The 16,083-nt window shown below is 41.0% G+C and overlaps 1 protein-coding gene across 1 annotated transcript; it reads right to left on the bottom strand.

The window, feature by feature from the left end:
- Positions 1-1,348: 1,348 nt before the first annotated feature.
- On the bottom strand, positions 1,349-7,734 carry LOC147901301 (uncharacterized). The gene is made up of 2 exons (XM_087376043.1): positions 7,509-7,734; positions 1,349-1,897 (listed from the first exon to the last, which is right to left on the bottom strand). Exons 1-2 carry the CDS (start codon positions 7,637-7,639, stop codon positions 1,690-1,692), a joined length of 339 nt encoding a protein of 112 aa, XP_087232169.1. The 5' UTR covers positions 7,640-7,734; the 3' UTR covers positions 1,349-1,689.
- Between the last annotated feature and the right edge of the window lie 8,349 nt (positions 7,735-16,083).

Below are 16,083 nucleotides of genomic sequence, written 5' to 3'. Positions count from 1 at the left end.
AAGAGTACAAATTGTTGTGGTGCAACCATATGGAATTAGTGTAGATTTGACGTATGCACTATTTGATTCTGGGCATGTTCTTCCGCTGCAGAAGCATTGGCTACAGCAAGCAACCTCCATCCGTCATTATGACATAACCGAACTTGGAAGCCATTAACATAGAGCAGGCTTCATCAATTCTAGCCCTCCATAATGAATCATGTATCATACGGTAAAGGACTGTGTTTGTCTCTCCTTGCACCAAGTAATGACGAGAGAGGACATCATTTTGGTTAATCTCAAGTGAAATTTGCATTTTGATATGCTTCAAGATTTCTGCTACACATAATTAACGAACCTATCTATGCAAAGCAACTCATGGATCTATCAGAGAGGTAATTTTCTCAAAACAAGACATCGTTGATCAATCGACAGTTCTTACGAGCTACAATCTTAAACAGCTAGAGCCATAAAGATGTGTATGCAAGGCAGTGTGTTTGAACTCCTTTTGTGATAAAGGCTAGGTTGTCCATTGGTTATATATATTGTTTGATCTGTAGTGGGTTACTTGGAAATTTGTTATTGCATGCTCTCGATACAGACCCACAAACGACTCTGATTCAAACTTCAAATTTAATACATTCTCAATATAGCCTCATAATATTATATACATCCAATCGTACAAATTTAGAATTTTTGTTCTAAATCAATATATCCAATCGTACAAATCAATATAGCCTCATAATAGAATTTAGAATATATCCAATCGTACAAACCAATATAGCCTCATAATATTGACCAAACCAAAACAACACTGCCTGTCACTCGTCTGTATCGCTCCATAATTGTAATGATATCGTTGGTGAGCCTCATCCACAGCAGTGTCCCCATATGATACCCATCCTGTCTCAGATCTAACCTTAATTTATTTGCCCTGCAAACTACCCACCACTAGCCTGCTCTAATTGTTTCTACTATCTTTCTAGAAACTAGTGCTTGTCTCTAATGTTGGATGTAAGTGGTGATTGTTGCAGGCTTCTTCCTTCTAGATTGGGCAAGCCAAGAGTTGAAACTTGAGCTTGAAGTCCTCCTTTTTGTTGTCTACCTTGCACATATGCTCTTGAGTCTTGTATCTTAGGTCCTAGGTTTTCACTGAGTTCATCAGTTTGGAAGGTGCATTGCACCTTGGTCTTGTATCTCCATTTTCAAGAATAAAGTGAGCCTGGATAAGGGGGGGACCCCGTCTTGGCCCCTCAATCATATTGCATTTTCCACATCTCTCTCTCTCTCTCGCAGTGCCACATGCATGCACACGATTAGACAAAATTTTCATGTAAGAAAGAGGAGATGAGAGATTCTTATAGGGTGACAAGTGGAAGAAACATTTACTTTCAATATACAACTGACTGTCTGAAGAAGGAACCTATGCATGTAGATGCACAAAGTCATCTCCATTTCCTGAAATCTAATGAGCCAAAGCCTCGCACGCTCAGCTGATTTCTACTTCAAATTCGGGCAGCATGCACAGCCAAAGAAAGTATACACACAAATGGAATACCTTTCAGTCTAAAATCCTTACAACTCAGCAATGAACTAACCCTTCAACAACTTATAATGGAAGGGCAGCCATGCGGTTGTCTTTGAGTCTTGAAGATGGAATCCTTGCAAATAATAGGATATCAAATTTACAAGTACATGAAGATGGGTCCACTAGTGATCAAATTTGTAGTGTTTGTCAAGTGCTACTGATACATCCCATGTGCAACACATTCCTTTTGGCAACACTGCCAAGTCACCTGCACCAAGCTCTATGTATTCAGAAGATCCCTCTGGGTAGACCTTCACCTTCCCTTTCACCAAGTAACATGTCTCTGAAGCATCATATTTCAAAGGGAATTTACTTGGAGGACAGCCCCATCTGGAAATAACAGCGCAGATTTAGAAAAAAAATAAACCACGACAAAGAATGAACATGGAACTTAACACTTCTTTTTTAACCCTGGTTGTATTCTCACTGTGTGGAAAATGGAAAATACTATTTAGGTCCAACAGCTCACAAAAATATAAAAGGAGAGGTCAAAGCATACAATCCCAACAATGATGTTCGTTTATCAAACAGATTAAAGGTAAATTACGCATTGGTCATTCACCTGCATAGGTACTTGATAGGTCTCGAATATCATACTGAAAAAGAATAAGTGAAGCAAATCTAAACAGAAGTCAATGTGATCATAGATGTCTTTCTAAAAAAGAAAAGTATTTTAATCTCAAGACTATTAATAAAACAACAGAACATCTTTTCCTGCATTGACAGACGACAATCCATGCCTTAAGATTAGTCAAATAATTGTGAAAACATGATCAAAAATAATGTTAATTCAACCTGAAGAAGAATACATGATTAGAGTGATGGTATCTTAATCTCAAGAGCAATACATAAGGAACGAGCTGTTTCTGCATTGACATACTAAATCAATGCCTTGAGACTTATCATACAGATTTTAAAGCAAAAGATTTGAGAAATACAATGCTAATTGAAAAAAGAACACCCCCCCCGCCTCCCCTCCCACAAAAGAAAAAACCACCCTCTTCTGAAAAGTAGAATGAACAAAAGACACCCTAACCACCTAAAGGATATACCTAGATGAATCCAGGAACATTCCCAAACTCATCCTCTAAAAACACAACACCTAAACTCATTCCCAAACTCATCCACCCTAACCACCTAAAGGATGCCTCTGAACCTTGACCTTGTTCCTCTATATAATTGTTTTGACAGCCATCCGAACCCAACTGAAAAGGAACCCTCCCTCAGCCCATGCACTCCGCCCCCCCCCCCCCCCCAATTTTTCCATTTTAAAGACCATCTCTCTTAGAAAAATTGATTTAATTTCAGATATCCTATTTTCTTGCATAAGGATGCCTCTGAACGTTGAGCTAATTCCTTATGTAAATCTTCTCAATAGCCATCCAAAAACTACAGAGCATTACGAGTGCCCTGATTATACAAGAATATTGTGAAAGTTACAGGGAAAAGATCGAGGACAGCCTAGTAAATGAACGAGTAGCTATTTACAACCTTTGCATAGTTTTGTATTGTTTGGACTCCAAGACAAGAAGCCGACAAGAGGATGGTTTCCTGCAGCTTGTTTTGAGAAGGCTGAAGCCGATCCAAAATGGCTATCACAGCTCAAACCTCCTGCTACAAATATCCTTAATTTGTTGCAAGGATGCACAAAATGATTAGTTTCCTTAGCATCCAACCTTGTAGTAATGTTGCTCCTTTGTGTTGGAGTTGAATGTTCCCACCTGTGAGCCCCCATATGAGGAGGGCAAGGGGGGAATTAGACTGTGAGGGGGAGGGTGTGTTGGGGGGCTGTGTGAACTGCCAGTTGCGCAGCAGAGCAGCAAAGGACCAACCCTATGGGAGGCCCTATATATAGGCCTGCCCAAGGGGGGTTGGCCCAGCCAAAAAGGCTTGCAGGCCAGCCAACCAGCAGGTCAGTTCGGCCCAGTTGGGCAAAACAACCTGCTGGTTGGTTTACCACAGGGGGCAGCCAGCCCCTATATTAACCCCCCTACCCTCCCCACTCTTGTCATCCAGTTGTCTGCTGAAGCCTTCACCTCAGGCAGCCCAAATAAAGGAGGAGAATCGCAGTTCGCAAGAGAGGACTCAGTCGAGGTCCCAGCCCTTGCTGGATGCTTTGTAGTGCTTACCATCGAGCCTGTCTTATCGACTTATTGGTGGATTGAGTTCTGTCCTTTCCCTTTTCTATTCTTTGTGCTGTGTTTGTCTGAGAGAGGTTACTTGGAGCTAAAGGTTATCCACAGCATGAGTGAGGATTGAATGATTCTTTCCTCCATTTCCAACATGGTATCAAACAAGGTTTCCAGCCCTAGGTTTTTTACATCAAAGGAAGGAGTCCCTCCACACAAGGCGACCCTGATTCAACTCAGGTTCACACTACACCAAGTTTATTTGCCAAATTGCAGTATGTATTGCAGTAGGATATGGCATCCTCCACTGCTCTCCCGTCCTCCTCTTCTACTATCTCATCAGGAAAGTGAAGATCCGGAGCCATCTAGTGGCTCGAAAATTATGGAAGATCACGACAAGGGTTGATCTGAAAGATGGGGAAGATCACTATGCCTATGAATGCAAATGAGCTCGAAGCATGGAAGAACAAAGTGAATAAATATGAAGAAGAAGAGGAGAAGAGTGGAGATGAGAGCACAGCAAGAGAGCACACCACAAATGACTAACTGTCACTCCCCCCCCCCCATGCTCTCCTCATATGGGGGCTTACAGATGGGGAGTTAACCTTTCCAATAGGATGGACATCAGTCAATCACACGAGGCCTCTTGGAGGGCAAGCAATACGTACTCTTCTCCATCGATGATGAGGGGGGACAAGGACCATAATTCTGAGTCTGGGTCAATACCAGCCTCTTCCCCCTCTCTGAAAAGAGAGAAGGAAGCCAACCCAATCTTCAAGAAGAATTCATCGATTCGTTGGTACCACGCTCTCAAGGCCTGTTTCAGCCCGTACAATGCCTTCTTCAATCTACATATCTTGGAAGCAAAACCTGGAACGTGAAAGCCCAATGGCCATTCCACGTATACCTCCTCCTCCAGGATCCCATTCAAGGATGCTAATTTTACATCCATCTCGAATATCGGCCATCCATGATGGGCAGCCAGACCACGGGCTATTGTTTTGGGATTGCATCAAGGGCCATCTCATGGTCAAGTAAGAAACAGCCCTTAGTCCCCCTTTCATCTATGGGCGTGCTTCAGAGGAGGCGACGGTGATAAATGACATAAATAAAAATAGAAATAGAAAGTAAAAAAGAACAATAAAAATAACTTAGTAAGCAAAGCTATGCTTATGTTCTCATCAGTACCCAAGCATTAGATGCTATTGGGTTTTGAAAGCTTTTGGAATCTCTAGGGTAGACGGGAAGAGAACCAAAAAAATGAATTTCTAAGGACACAACAAGAACAATTAAATAGACTCTTCAATGCTATCACAGAAAATTGATGCACAAATTTTTCACCAAAAAAAGGGCAAAACAAGATGACATAAACCACTGGCTACATGCAAGGGTGCTTTGAGAAGGAGAACAAATAATCAATCTAGGTTTTAGGCCACTGGAGTTTCTTGTATAGGAGCAAAATGACGAGAAAGTGACACCCATAATTGGGAGCAACAAAGGTTAAAAAGAGGGTGAAATATTGATCAAAAATGTTACTGAAAGGGTGCCCAAAGCAATGGAACAAAGATTCCTAGCAACTAGACATTTAATAGGAAGATGACAATATACAATCAAGTAAAAATATATATAGATGAATCCAAGAACGTGCCCAAAGTCATCCTCTAAAAACACAACACAGAGAGCAGTTTAGTTAGTGAAGAGTTTTGGAGCAGCCACAAGATTCTCACTTCATAGGTAAGGAGGATCAAGGTTCCCAAAAGAAATGAGAGAGGCAACGTTAGAAATTCAGAGAAAGGTTGTAGCTGAGCTGGCAAGCGAATGATAGATGGCAAACCAGGAGAAGGGAAAAGATACACTTTTTTCAGATAGTCACTCTACAATGGCATGTCGTAAGCTTAGGTCTTGCAGATACTCAGCAAAAGCACAACACTTGAATAAAAGACAGCAGAAGCCTCAATACACAACAAACTGTTGGGTGGATGGGATTCACCAATTCCATTTCTTCAAGAATTCGGGCAAATTTCCCCCCTTCGGAATCTCAGCAGTGAATCCTTTGATGTATTCGATGCAGTAACAGGTGTCATTACTACATCAGCCAAGTCTTATCTATTCCTATTCATTTCTATTGCAACAAGATGGACATTACCTAGAGTCCGAATAGACCAATTACTAGATCTCGGCTGGAAATCTCTTCTGCCCGTTGCTCCGGGAAACCCGTTGCTGACAGCTTCATTTCGACTACCATCGCCAAAGTGAGATATTCCCCTCATAGTTTACATCAATGTCAGCGCCCCCACGATTATCTATCACATGTTTCCCACAGTAACTAGATTCCAAGATTATAGCCAACGAGCAAGTAGTACTTGTCAAGGTTTTGCAGTTACTCCAGACCGTCTGAATCGTTTACCTGTGACTAGCCAATACCCCTACAAGAAACTTACATCGTCCGAATGATTCCGTGGACGAATTCATTTTGAATTTGACAATACGAGCTGGATTCGTACCAGTGTAGGCGTTGCCAGCGGATTTACAGTCCGTCCTCATTAGCCACCCCGGCATCGATCCATAATTTAGACCTTAGCCACTCCGGCATCGACCCATAGATTTAGACCGGGCTTGAAGTACTTGGAAATGTAATCGGTCTTGAAAGTGTAAATGAAAGGAGTTGATTGATGTTTCCAATCCGGATCCCTCCCGCCACCCTGAGAAGGTGCGAGGGGAAGAGAAGCCATAACGTCCGTAGTGCTTATGCGAGATGAGTATAATTAACCTAGGGGAATTGACATTGAATTTCTCTAAAGTTTTCAATATCAATTCTACTGTGGTTGCACACACAGAAAGTTTGAGTGCTATAAAACCCCATCTGGAAAAGAATAAAATGGTTGGAGAACAAATAATCAATCGAGGTTATAGGCCTTTGCGGTTTCTTCTATACAGAAACACATGAAATTGACACCCACAGTTTGGGAGCCACCCCGGCTTACATAAAGGGGTAAAGTATTGATCAAAATTGTTGATGAAAAGTGAAAAAAACGATGGAAATAAGATTCCTAGCAATTGGCCATTTGATAGGGAGATGCCTATAGTAAAAGAGAGGCAAAATTGCGAGACGATACTCGTAAGTAGTGTCAGGCAAAGTTGTCCATCGATCCAAATGGTGCAGGATTATAAGTTACGGGCTCTCTTTCAAGGAGCTTAAAACCAAGACTCTCAACAATGTACCATTTGTCACCATGCCTGCCCATGGTGAAAGGCGCCAAGGAAAATAGAACTATTTCCCCAGGATGACAAGGCCAGAGTCCTTAAATACGAGAGGCAACGTTTGAGATCCAGCGGAAGGTTGTGGCTGAGCTGGCAAGCGAATAATAGATGGCAAACTAGCAGGAGGTAATACAAACTTTTTCCAGGTAGCCGCTCTACAGTGACGTGTGGTCAACTTTCGAAAGCTTAGGTCAGCACATGCTGAAAGAGGTAATGATTACACTCGAGTGTGGAAAGCACAAAGCTTGAATAAAAGACCGCAGAAGCCTCAATAAACTGTTAAACTAAATCCCCCAGCTAACCTTGGAACTAAAGGTTTTCACTATCATTTCTACTGTGGTTACCCACAAAGAAAATTGCCGTGCTGCAAAAACCCATTGGGGAAAAAGGATAGAAATGGTGCCTTTGATGAGCATGCGTAGAGAGAACAGCCAGATCCAACAAAGAAAGAGAGAGAAACGGTGACACTGCAGGCACGATCAACGTGGGCAATGTATACAAAACAGAATAAGGAAGAGCAGGAAGATCTGGAGGGGAAACAAGAAAGGTACTTAGGCCAAGAGCGGATGCCGAGCTCGGAGATGCGGGCATCGCCAAGGGAGCGTTCGACGAGGATACCGAGCCTGTCCTCGAAGGCAGGGGAGAGCTGAAGAGGGGGGGAAGATCCTGAGGAGTCGGCCATGGCAAGCAGAGCTTGAGCTTAGAGAAGCAAAACAGAAGTGGAAGATCTTGATGAGCTGAAAATACACTTGTTCTCTTTGCAGCTGCGCAGCCGTTGCCCTTCTAACCACCGCCACCCTATTCATACGCTTACTCTATGTAAAGTCAAACTTTGACCCTGACCTTCGCCACGTCCCCACCCACTCGAATTTCCTTTTGACCGTTGACTACCTGCCTTGGCCCCCCGTGGACCTCCCCATGCTTCGAGTGAGTTCCCACGAAGGTAAATATGCTAGAACATGCTAGTTTATGCCACGGTTTGAGTTGTTTCCATGTCTAGCCCCAAGAATTCCGCAGCATTCTAGGTGCTCCAACGGACACGGACTTTTTTCCTCTCCACCCGAGCAATACGGGACTGACGCCTCTTTTAGGTTTCAGAGTAATGTGCTAACGCCTTTTTCTGGAAAAATGGAGGTTTGAAATGTCACCCGGGTTTGAAACGTCCAATATACCTTTTGAATCGCTGATGTTCCACGAACTCAGCCCAGCGTAAAAGAGAGCACAGGGACGGTTGCTCCCCTATGCTTCAATATGCGAGGGGGTTGGCATATATGCCAACCTTCATAGACGTAGGAACTCCCTCTTAGGGCACTTACACATTGTGCTCGCCTGGTCTGTGGGCGGGGAAATCTTGCTCGTCCATGATCCTCAAGCATGCCCCCGAGCACACAAGTGCGTGTGTCCGGCCAATGCAACCCCCCATCCGAGTCTGCCTGCACAGGTGACAACCATGTTCAAGCGCTTCGCATGCGACATGATTGCCTCGTTCTTGAGCACCGTTCGAGGCTACCAAGCCAGTTAGGAATGCATAACAGTTTGCCATGAGCTGTACTAAAAGCTCAACTGGGACTCATTGGTCGAACGGGTGGTGTAAACAGACCATGCCACGTGTGTGTGTGTGTGTGTGTGTGTGTGAGATTTTACATCACCCTTTGCATAGTGAAAAGACAAAAGAGCAAAGCTAGACAATGGAATAGGACTAATTGCATTAACGGAAAAGTTTGTACAAGTCGATGAATCCCTATTTATAAAGGAAACTAGTAGTGGGCCATTTTGTAGAAATGACTTTGTGGAAACTGTATAGAAGTTGAGCTTGGATAAGTCCTGGTAAGCATCACTTTTATTGACAAGGGGAGTCTGCCCACCTGCCACCATCCAACAAGAAAACATGGTAAGAACCAACTTAACTTTGATTAGGAAGACAGGTGTCATAAACACCCCTCCCTTGTTAGTGGGGTTAAAATAAAATAAGCGCTTAATCATGGACTTAAACAGCTCAATGTAGCATTGCATGTGTAACGAGGGTGGGTCTATAGCTCGTGGGGCGTGATGATCCAGCTTGAGATGAATATGGCGGCATGGAACATCTCGAGGTGCACGTGCAGTGGGAGGGTAACTGTATAAAAAATTGACAAAGGAAAGAAAATCACAGAGGATGGGAGGAAGTAAATGAGGGATATTATAAAGGGAAAATTTTAAAGGGATTTTTCAAAGAAAGAAATGGGGGGGTGGGAATTTAAAGGGACATTCAAAAGGGAGAATTATATACATAGAAAAGGGGAAGGGAAAAACAGAGGAGCGGAAAGGAAATATATATATAAAGAGACGGGGGAGGGAAAAACCAAACAAGGGGAAAGGGAACTAAGTAATTAAAAAAAGGAAAGAAGATGAATAAAGAAAGGGAAAGCACTGAGAAGGGGGGGGAAATTTTGTTAAAAGGTGAAAATGTATAGGGGGGAAAGCATAAAGGTAACAAAGGGTAGGAAATTATAAAAATAGTGGAAAGGGGAGGACTAGTACAGTAGTAAAGAATAGTTTGAATTAGAGATAAAAGGGTTGGGGGGTTTTGAGTAAGGGAATAGAGGTAAAGGGGGAAAAACCAAAAGAAATACGAGGTGGTAGTGGCAAGAAAGGCAACGGGACATCCGAGGCCATGAGGGGACCTGAGAGTCATGTTACTCATAGAACCCGATGAGTAAAGGGGCGCCGTAGTCAAAATACGAGGAGGTCCACCATGTCACACAACGAGTTGCAGGAGCAATACAGCTTGCACGGCTATCGGTAGAGTAGGCATAGACAATGAGACGCCACATGTGGGGAGACAACTCGCAGAAGTAGGGGGTTGGCGGGTGTAGGTACTGTAGAGCAGTGTAGAGCAGCAAAGGGGGTAGCACAGGCAGCAGTCGAGAGTGTAGATAGAGTGTAGGCGACGGAGGAGTAGAGAGGGTCAACTATGCAGGGGGGCAGAGAGGAATAGGGGTCAGTACGGGTGAGTGACATAATGGGAGAGATGGTATGGAGTCAAGAGCGGGCAGCTATAGTAATAGTGACTCGTGAGGGATTGAGAGGTGGAGAAAGGTCGAGGCAAGGCGTAGGTTAAATAGGCCAAGAAGGAGGGAGGTTTTAGAGTCAGTAATACGAAAAGTCGTGCAATGAAACGGGGGGGTTAGGAAGGGATAGAATAGGAATATAATGTGTCGGTTTAATTAGAACAATTTAATTTTGAAAAATAGAAGAAATGACAAAAGATTGGATTCTTTAGTTGATAAAATTGAATGAAAGGAAGAAATTAAGTTGCGTCAATTAAAAAAAGGAAATTAGGAAAGAATACAAGGAAGGTTTACGGATATTAGGGAGGAACTTAAGGAAGAAAAAGTAATAAAGAAAAATAGAGGAATTTAGAATGGAAAAAAAAATGGGGATCAAGAAGATAAATAAATATATATATAATTCAAAAAATTGGATAATAGGAAAATTAAGATCATTTAAAATTTTATAAATAAAAAAAATTAACAATGAAGGAGAAGATTAATAAGGAAGTTAAGAAATTAACGAGACCATTTAAGAAGAAAAATAAAAGGAAATTTTAAAACAAAAGGAAAGAGCAATAAAAGTAGGGTCAAAGGAAATAAGGAGAAAATGGAATATAGGGGAAGATAAAAGAAATAAAGGAAAAAATAAATCAATTTTTTAAAAAAGAAATAAATAGAGTAAGACAATAAAGGGAAAATAAGGGAAAAAGGGAACATTTAAGAAGGGAAATACGAGGGAAATGAATGGAGAGTGGGTGAAAAGAGGGAAATAGGGAGAGAAATTGAAAGAGGGGTTTGGGGTGGGGGGGGGGTCGGGGGGAGATCTAACGAGCAAGTGACCAAACCAATGGAGGAAGGGATAGTAAGTGTGTATGTGTGTGTGTGTGTGTACCCACCTTTGCCCTAATAGGATATAACACACTAGGTGAGACAGTAGGTCATCACCTAGTGTGATGACCTACTGTCTACCCGAAAAGAATAATAAGTATTGAGAAGTGCAATTTAAAGTAATGGAAGAGAAATACTTGAGTGAGGTAGGTAAACAGTATAAAAGCAAATTGGTTTGCCAGATATATGGGTAAGTTGTGGTTATAGTCATATTAGGTAAGTAAAGGAAGTGGACAATTATGATAATAATCTAGGTTAGAAGAGTTTTATCTAAAAAGGGAAAAAACTAACAAGGTAAGTGTAATAAAACAGTATTGCTCAACAGAGAAATGAAATTAGGGTTTAGGGTTTGGAGAAATAGAGTAAGACAATACAAGGGAAAATAAGGGGAAAAGGAAACATTTAAGAAGGGAAATACGAGGGGAATGAAAGGAGGGAAATACTAGGGAGAGAAATTGAAATTTGGGGGGGGGGGGGGGGGGCGCGGTTCAGGGGGAGATCTAATGAGCAAGTGACCAAACCAATGGAGGAAGGGATAGTGTGTGTGTGTGCGCGCGCGCGCGTGCGCATGGCTCCTTGTGTGAACACTACATGAAAATACACAAAGGCTCCACTTTGCTAATTAGGGTAGCCATGACTAAAAAATAGTGTCCAATCTTATCTCACAAACAAATCAAACCAAGTACAATACTTAGCCTCAATACAACATGAGAGATAAGTATTGCACTACATCAATTGATAAAAAATAGGGAAAGCCTTTATAAAACAGACTTATTACCAGATTGGACTAATAAAAGTCATGGTACTAATTGCAAAAGATAATATCACTAAAGGAGTGTATCAGCTAAAGAAGAAGGCTTGCTAGATGTGATTTCTTAGTGGTACACTAAGAAAGATAATATCACTAAAGGAGTGTATCAACTAAAGAAGAAGGCTTGCTAGATGTGATTTTTGAGTGGCACACTAAACCATAAGAGTTGCTAGATGTGATTTCTTAGTAGTACACTCCTTACTAAAGTTGCCATGCTTGCCACACTTTCCACACTTTTTGCACATCTGATCCTTCTTGAAGCATTTAGCTTTAGTGTCTCCCTTCCTCTTACAAAATAAGAGCATTTGATTGAGTTAGACTTAGAGTACAATGCTTCATTAACAATACTCGATGTACTCATTGTGGATGCTCCAATGGGCTTGATTTGTTTCTACTCATCAAGAAGAGACGAGATGACTCCCTTAAGCATAGGATCATAACATTCTTTAGAGTTGTAACCAATGTAGTATAAGTTTTGTTGGCCACAGCTTTAAGATTCAAGAAGCACTAAAATAGTATCTTCCTCTCAATCTTAGCATTGACTGAAATTAATTGAGCCATGAGTCTCTTCATGCAAGTGACGAAGGTGCCAAGATTGCCTTGTGTAAATTCAAGTCTAAAGAATTCTATTTTTACTTTGGTTACATAATGCCATGCCCAAAAATCCAATGTTGTTCTCACATTTATCCATGTGCCATGTAGACATCATCCACTCATCCACATAACAACACCCTTGCTACATCATAGACACTCTTGGAATGCTAGCACAAAAGCAAAAATAGAAGTGCACAATGATGCGAAAAGCTTCTTATACAACAAGGCAATCAATCTCACAAATAATCAAGCATGAAGTCACAAACAGTATTGAGACATTGCATCATACCAGATGTCAGCAACATGTCATAGTCGTAACTAGCATGTCAAAAAGTCACAAACACGTTCACAAATCTCTACTCACAATAACACCTCAACAAGAAGCTCCAATACCTTCCACGAGCACAAAAGAAATCTACCTTGAGCTCACTCTTGGTGATCATCTCATGTGAGAGCAAGGTAAATTTGTGGAGTTCCTAACCATTCACCAAGCGGCAAAGTTTACGCGTAAGGTAGACAAAACATAGTGTGAGGCATCTCCCATAGGAATGTGGTGATGGGTGGTCACTAATGAGGTTATAGTCATATAACACATGCAAGGACTCCCCTGACACAGTCCACGAGCTAGTGCAAAAATGTTTGAAGCTCCTCAATTGAGCCATAAAACCCGAAACATGAGCATATATTTGCAAGTGAAGCTCATCAAGATCAATAGCCTTGAAGCTGAGAACCTACAAATGTTTCATAATAACAAATTTTGCATCTTTGGAAGCAAACCATTGCACACCACCATAGCTTCAAAAGGTGATAACAATTGTAGGTGCCACAGTTTGGATTGGCTCCTTGGAGCATAGGCACATGCCTAAACCTGGTCAGTTTTTCACCAGCACGTCTTTGTATGTAACCATCTACCTCCTCTCATATGCTATCCATATATGACTTGCCTTGTCAATGCTAGTGTTCATTGCTTGCCCACCCTACAAAAATGCAAGGATCCCAAATCATGCATTTTAAGCTATTTCACCTTGACTTCCTTGATCAACTTGTTGTTCTACCTCCTATGATTAGGTCATCCACATAAAGTGTGAAATGATTGTAAGAGCATATGCACTTCTCTTCACATACATGCCATGATCTAACGTTGGCCTCCTTGATCAACTTGTTGTTTCTATCCGTTATGATGAGGTCATCCACATAAAGTGTAATGATTGCAAGAGCATCTGCATTTTTCTTCACATACACCTTAACCTTGGTTTAGCTCTTCCAAAGACATATCTTTGTCCAAATAATTTAAATCAAAATTAGACACCATCCTCGTTCTATGTATACTAAATGTTTCTCTTGCTCTCAACTTATTTATTGATGTGACCTTTGGTTCTCCTAAGAGATGTTGAAAATTGTTAACTACTACTTTCAAGATGTCTAAGTCCTCTCTAATCAATCTATCCTCAAACTTGAGGCTTTCAATGCATTCTTGGGTGTGTTTTTTTGTGAGCATCCTAAACATTCTTTCATTTGATCTATCTCCTTTACCTACCTACCAATCCGTAGCATATACATGTGCTTGTTGTTCTTCAATGAAAGCCTCCCTTCTAAGTTTCTCTTTACATTCCCTTAGCCTAGCCTATCCTTGCTCTGAAGAGTCCACCTCTAATATCTTGATTTGCACCTCAATTTATTCTCTCCTTTTAAGTCTTTCTTTATTTTTCAGTTTTTTATTACTCTTAGCAAAATCTTTGTTCTTTCAATGCCATGAATCCACTTATCTATGACCTTAGTTGTCCCCTAAATGTTGCATGCCATATTTTGACAATCTTTTCCTGGACATAAGGTAGCTAAAAATAAAAAGGTTTCATTTTGAACTAAGATTTCACTACTCTTCACTCTTCCCTATCCAATTTCATCAAAATTGGTTTGTGGTTGCAGAAGGATAGAGAAGAAAGGGGAAAACGTCTACATCACATATATTCTTCCATGATGGATTTCGACATATAAGTTCTGTCAATCCAAGCTCTTCTATGGTCATTTCCACACTAGTTATTGGTCCATGTAAATGAGGTTTACTCTAAAACATCTATCAACTTGGCCAACTCTTTAAGCTCTTGCTTTGCTGACTCCCTGGGGTGCCAACTCCTTTTAGTAAGAAAACCTATCAAAATCTTGAGTATCAGATGAATTTAACAATATGCCATGAGTAGAAGTTATTCAAATTAACATGGTTGTATTCTACACTAAAAGAGCTTCAAATATGTCTTTACACCTTGAAATTTAGGTAACACATGAAAAAGTTACATTAATTTGATAGGAGATGGGTTTTCATATTTTATTGTATTTTTTGTTTTACCCCCCCCATCCAAAAGACCACCCCCCTTGGGTCTTACATATTATGAAAAATCTTAAAATCTTACATATTTTTCAAGGTATATACCTTTTTTTTGTGGGAGAGTGGACATGAATTTTTCATATTTTTCCCTTGCATACTTGAAATTTTAAAAAGAAATCCATGCATATTATATATGGACCTTGTCCCCTGATACCTTGGATTTTGGACGAGGTTAGTAACATATTACATATTGAGTTGGCACCGAGCGTGATTTTTTGGTGAGCTTTTTGTCATGTGCTTTTTTTCAATTTTCATGAATATTGCGAGCATTTCATTCACCTGAGAGAGAGAGGGGGGGGGTTCATGGAGTGGGGTGGGTTGAAAGTTTGGGTTGTGGTTGTAGTTAAGAGGAGAGAGGGGGGGAGGGGAGATAAAGGAAAGGGGGAGGGACAGGCGCATGGGTAAGGTGGCATGGAGAAGGGAGGGGAGGGGAGTTGAAACATATATTCGTTATCATAGTGGAGAACGTAGAGGGGGAACTTATAAGGTATGCGAAGAGGAGTGTAAGGACGAGAGAGAGGATGAGGAATGTGAAAGTTATGTTCATCTACTAAATGTAAAGGGGAAGGGAGAGCATGTGGGAAATTTGTTCATTTTCAAAGTGTATAATTTGACAGATTTGACCTCATATTTGGATTCCTCGTCAAATTCCGGTCATTTTGAATACCAATATGACCATATTCCGATAAAAATTGGAAAAATGGTGTTTTTGTCATGAATTCATTTTGGCCTGTTTTGGGCCTATTTTGAGTCTGCGCTAGCACAGACTCAAAATACGCCCACAACAGGCCAAAATGACAAAAACACCATTTTTTCAAATTTTATCGGAATATGGTCATGTTGACACTCAAAATGACCGAAATTCAACGAGGAATCCAAATATGAGGTCAAAAGTTTCAAATTATACACTTTTAAAATGAACATATCTCCCATAGTTCCTCCCTTCTACTTTGAATATGGACATATCTTCCATAATTTTTTGCCTCCTACTGCCACTCATATCCACCCCCCCCTTGTGCGTAGTATACACTCTTCCACCCCTCCCACATGCTATGAAAATGAACATATCCTATATCCTCCCCCCCTCTTTCTAACCTCCCCATCTTTCTTATAACAAAAACATGTATGGATTTCTAAAAAAAGCTCGCAAAAACAAAGGAAATTGTAAAAAAGCACACATTAAAAAGCTCGCCAAAATATTTTCCTCGTTGGTGCCTAGGGCTGACTCATATGACTTGCCCACCCATTCCATCTATCCCTTTTTGCCTCTACCACATTAAAATCACTAAGAATTGTTACCTTTTCCTTGAAAGAGTAGCTCACATAAGAGGGTTTTGTCCTTGATAGAGTAAGGAGCATAAATATAGTAAATGTCACAATCCAACTTTTCATGTCTAAATTCCACTCTTATCCTACAG

This window comes from Dipteris shenzhenensis, chromosome 6 (genome assembly GCF_047967505.1).
Source record: "Dipteris shenzhenensis isolate YYH24624 ecotype China chromosome 6, Dip_SZ_1.0, whole genome shotgun sequence".
NCBI classification, from domain to species: Eukaryota; Viridiplantae; Streptophyta; class Polypodiopsida; order Gleicheniales; family Dipteridaceae; genus Dipteris; species Dipteris shenzhenensis.
The sequence above is the reverse complement of the archived record's forward strand: the minus strand, read 5'-3'. Positions and strand labels throughout refer to the sequence as shown.

Bases quoted from the DNA above. Each gene is read 5' to 3' on its own strand.
- LOC147901301 (XM_087376043.1), bottom strand. From the start codon at position 7,639: ATGGCCGACTCCTCAGGATCTTCCCCCCCTCTTCAGCTCTCCCCTGCC. The intron at 1,898-7,508 runs GTACCTTTCTTG...TGTTATTTCCAG, and splicing joins GGCATCCGCTCTTGGCCTAA to ATGGGGCTGTCCTCCAAGTA.